Source organism: Eimeria mitis, genomic scaffold (genome assembly GCF_000499745.2).
Source record: "Eimeria mitis Houghton genomic scaffold, Emh_scaff262, whole genome shotgun sequence".
NCBI classification, from domain to species: Eukaryota; Apicomplexa; class Conoidasida; order Eucoccidiorida; family Eimeriidae; genus Eimeria; species Eimeria mitis.
Window position 1 is genome coordinate 2,082 of NW_013570960.1, and position 4,387 is coordinate 6,468.

A 4,387-nucleotide genomic window follows, 5' to 3' on the forward strand; every position below is an offset into this window, starting at 1 on the left:
TCGAAAGAACTACGGATGCACACACTTCATCGTAGGCAGAGACCACGCGGGACCCTCGACCCGCAAGCAAGACGGGTGGGTTTCTGGGGATCTGGTTAGCTGCTGTTGCTGCTGCTGCTGCCATCGCTGCTGCTGGTGCTGCTGCTTCAACCCCTGCTTGCACCTTCTTCTGTCCGCGTTTCGCCTGGTTGTTCGCATCACATTTAAAGTGTGAAGAATGCACAAAAAAAAAGAATGCAGGGGAAGAAAACGTGTAATATCTGTGTGAGCGTTGGTTGCTTTGTCAGTACTCCTTTCTACGGCCCCTATGACGCCCACAAGCTTTTGGGTTCTGTTGCGGATAAGCTGGGAATTACGCCGATATTTGGAGAGGAGATGTTGTACGTAGGCGAAGAATTTGGTGGATATATCCCAGCAGGACGGCTTGAAGATGTGAAAAAGCAAAACCCAAATGTTGAAGTCAACTCCATCTCAGGCACAGAATTCAGAAAACGACTCACAACAAGAATGCCAATACCCGAGTGGTTTTCATTCCCAAGTGTCATTGTTGAACTGCAGCAGTTCTATAAACAAAACCATGAACGCGGACTCTGCGTATACTTTACTGGGCTGCCCTGCTCAGGTAAGCAGCAACTGCTGTTGCTGCAGCAGCAGCGGCAAATATGAGGGCCCAGCAGCCAGCAGCTGTAGCAGGAAGGAACGGAGAAACCCCACCAATGATACAACTGCTGCAGCTGTAGCAGCAGCAGCAGGTGTATCATTGGTGGGGGCTCTCCCTTTCTTCTTGCTGCATCTGCTGGCTGCTGCATACTCCCAACGCTGTCGTTCATCCACGCAGAACCAGAAGCAGCTCAGCAGCTGCGCCTCCTCTGTGTAAAGACGCACAAGGCAGCAGAAGCAGCAGCAGCAGCGACAGCAACAGCAGCAGCAGCAACCTGTTTCCTGTGTAATGTTTCCAGGGAAGAGCACTCTCGCGAATGCTTTGGAGGCTGCTATCCTTGAGAACCGCAACGAGAGACGCAAAATAACTCTCCTTGATGCTGATGTCGTCCGCCAGCACCTCTCCAAAGGCCTCGGGTTCAGTCGGGAGGACCGCAGGAAAGTCCAATGGCTTAGGGTTTAGGGTTTAGGGTTTAGGGTTTNCTCGGGTTCAGTCGGGAGGACCGCAGGAAAGTCCAATGGCTTAGGGTTTAGGGTTTAGGGTTTAGGGTTTGGGAAAGCATTTCAGAATGCACTATTTTTCTCGTTTCTTTCTTTGTTTTGCTTTAGTTTCAAGCCACTAACAAAACCCTCTGTTTCTTTTCCTTTTAGAGCCGCTATCAAGTGTTTCCCTTCGTTGTGGTTCTGCTTCTGTGTGCAGCACAAATGTGCGTCGCATTGGGTACATCGCCAGCGAAATAACAAAACACGGGGGTATCTGCATTGTGGCAAATATCGCGCCGTACACTTGTGACAGAGAATTCAACCGTAAACTCATTGAACAAGAAGGAGGTTCGTTGTAGCTGTAATAATTTAGTGGATTTCATAAACCAGAACACTTCTTCTATGCTGTCACTGTGCGTGTTTAGCTCAGCGGTGGTTTCTTTGGTTGTTTGATTACTTTGGTTGGTTGGTTGGGTCCTCGTTTGTTTGCTTGTTTATTTAGCTTTGTTTGCTTGTTCGTTTGTTTGTTCGTTCGGTCGTTTAAATTTGTCTGTAAGTGTGCCTTGGCAGTCTAGCCTGTGCCGTATTTGAATTCCTTTTCTTTTTCTTGTTTAGGTGTGTACGTTGAGGTGTACGTGTGCACTCCTTTATCGGTGTGCGAGGAGCGCGACATTAAGCATTTGTACAAGAAAGCCCGACAAGGCATCATTAAGCAATTCACTGGCGTCTCGGATCCCTATGAGGCCCCTCAGCACCCCGAGTTGACAATTGATTCGAGTTCAGATATTAAAGACAAAGTTTGCCAGGTTCATCAATACCTTAAAGATCAAGGATATGTACTAGAAGCCCCTCCTCTCAACAAATGCTGTTAAGCCGAAACTGAGAAGGTTGCAAAATGCAAAAAATTGTGTTTAGTTTAATTGAAACAAATAAAGTGTTCAATCAATACACTCAAATCTGTATTAGAAGCCCTTCCTGTCAGCGAAAGCTGCTAACACCAAAAGAGGAAGGGGATGCACAATGCATTTCGTTCGCTTAATAGAACAATGTTTGTTCAATTAATTAATTTAAATATATACTATGGAGGCACCTCCTCCCAGCAAATGCTGCTAAGCAAAAAGAAGTCACAAAATGCAAGAAATTGCGTTTTGTTTAATTATTAAAATAATATGTGCGTTCACTGCATCAATTTGTTCATTCATTTAATGCACCTCCACTAAGCAAATTCTGCTGAAAAGAAGGCGGTGTTTCACACTCCACAGAATTGGTTTTCTTTATTCTTATAGTAATAAAAATATTTTTATTATTTATTCATTTAATACAATAACGCGCTGAAAACACGCTGCACTGCATATGTAAGGCGGCGAGAGGCGACGGTACGCCTACATTTCAACTTTCAAATTATTTCATCTTTCAATATATTTTCTATTTCAATTCGTTTCACCTTTCAATCCATTCCACACTTCAGTTTATCCGAGTTTCGATTCCTTCATGTTTCAATTTCCTCGTGTTTCACTTAGTTCATCTTTCAATGAATTTCAGCTTTCAACCTATTCATGTTTCAGTTTCTGTTCATGTTTCAGTCTTGATCATCTATTCATGTTTCAGTTTTGTTTATCTATTCATGTTTCAGCTTTGATCATCTATTCATGTTTCAGTTTTGTTCATCTATTCATGTTTCAGCTTTGATCATCTACTCATGTTTCCGTTTTGTTCATCTATTAATGTTTCAGTTTGTGTCATGTACCAATTCGCTTCATGCATCACCTAATTCATGTTTCAGTTCGTTTCATCGTTCAATTTATTTATGTTTCAGTTTCTCCACGCTTCAGTTTACTCATGGTTCAAATAATTTCTTCTTTCCGTTCAGTTATTGTTTCAAGTTTCAATTTATTTATGTTTCAATTTATTTATATTTCAATTTATTCATGCGTCAATTCATGTTCGAAACGCATCTCATAGTAAAAAAAGGCAAAATAAACGCCGACCGACAGCTGCCTTGAGCCCGTCTCTGCTGTACCAAAGGTGTTGCTTCAACGGCAAAATATGAAACTGCTTTTGCTGTATTTACATCTGTTGTTTCAAGGAAAAAATCTAAGAAATATTTCTTCATCTGCTCTCAATTCCCTGACGATGAGATCTTGACGCCAACGGGCGCAGAGGTGAAACCCGCCGCATCCATCTCTCTTTTTATCTTAAACTAAAACGAGTGATAAACGCCAAACACTAACACAAAACTAACGCTCGAACTAAGATACAGACAAGCAAACAACGCTAAGCACCAAACACTAAAACAAACAAAACGGCAAACAACAAATCAGCGTCAAAACGAATTCGCGCGATGTCGCCTCTGCGACACGCCAAGAGGAGCGACCCACGACTCTCTCTGCATGCGTATATATATATACATATATACATATACATATATATATATTTTTTTTTTCTTCTACATCTAATATATTCAGCTACCTTGGCGACTAGCTAAGCCTGTTTGGCTTCCCCCTCTAGCAGTACGGTCTAGCGCAAGCTGTCCCGGAGTAGCCTACCCTCAGCATCACGAGAAAACTGCAGTAGCAGCAGTAGCAGCAGCACTAGCAGCAGCACTAGCAGCAGCACCAGCAGCAGCACCAGCGGCTGCAGTTGCTGCTCGTTGCGTCTATAAACAGCGGCTACAGCGGGATCGGAGGTGTCGCCAGTCCTGTGCGTTTATTGGACGAGAGGGTCAAATGAACAAATTCAATAACATGGGGGAATGTTTCTAGGTGTTTCTGCATTTGAATTTAAAATAGCAGAACGACAACAAAAGAAATAAGCAGCTGCCGCTGTACGTACAGCTGAGACAGCAGCAGCCGCAACAGCAACTCTTCTAATGAAACAGAAAACTGAGGCATCAAGAGCCCAAGAGGAATTCATAAAGGCAACTACTCCTCCGGGTGTATGGACAGCTGCTGGTGCACGCCGGCATGCAGCACCGTCAGAGGTCGTCATCAAGAGAAGAAAGAACAACTTTGTTAGTGTCCTTCGTCACAGTAATGCCTACAGCTCCAGCGTCTGCAGGTGTATCAGCAGCAGCAGCAGCAGCAGCAGCAGCAACAGCAGCAGCAGCGCCAGCACGTCCCTCTGCTGAGAGGTCTACTTTCTCTCCTGGGCGGAAAGCAGGAAGCCCTGAAGACAACAAAAGATATATATATATATATATATATATATATATATATATATATATATATATATATATATATATATA

General features: G+C 43.5%; 2 protein-coding genes across 2 annotated transcripts in view; one reads left to right on the forward strand and one right to left on the reverse strand.

Moving 5' to 3' along the window:
- The window catches only part of EMH_0005890 (sulfate adenylyltransferas-adenylylsulfate kinase, putative), a gene marked incomplete at both ends in the record, with an annotated part of 3,477 nt that extends 1,462 nt beyond the window's left edge, over nt 1-2,015 (forward strand). The window contains 4 exons of the mRNA XM_013497347.1: nt 288-622; nt 960-1,077; nt 1,361-1,491; nt 1,759-2,015. Coding sequence (XP_013352801.1) covers nt 288-622; nt 960-1,077; nt 1,361-1,491; nt 1,759-2,015 — 841 coding nt within the window. The remainder of the gene's footprint in view (nt 1-287; nt 623-959; nt 1,078-1,360; nt 1,492-1,758) is intronic.
- A 2,102-nt stretch (nt 2,016-4,117) lies between these two features.
- The window catches only part of EMH_0005900 (Anamorsin homolog, related), a gene marked incomplete at both ends in the record, with an annotated part of 3,194 nt that continues 2,924 nt past the window's right edge, over nt 4,118-4,387 (reverse strand). Inside the window, one exon of the mRNA XM_013497348.1 lies at nt 4,118-4,287. Coding sequence (XP_013352802.1) covers nt 4,118-4,287 — 170 coding nt within the window. The remainder of the gene's footprint in view (nt 4,288-4,387) is intronic.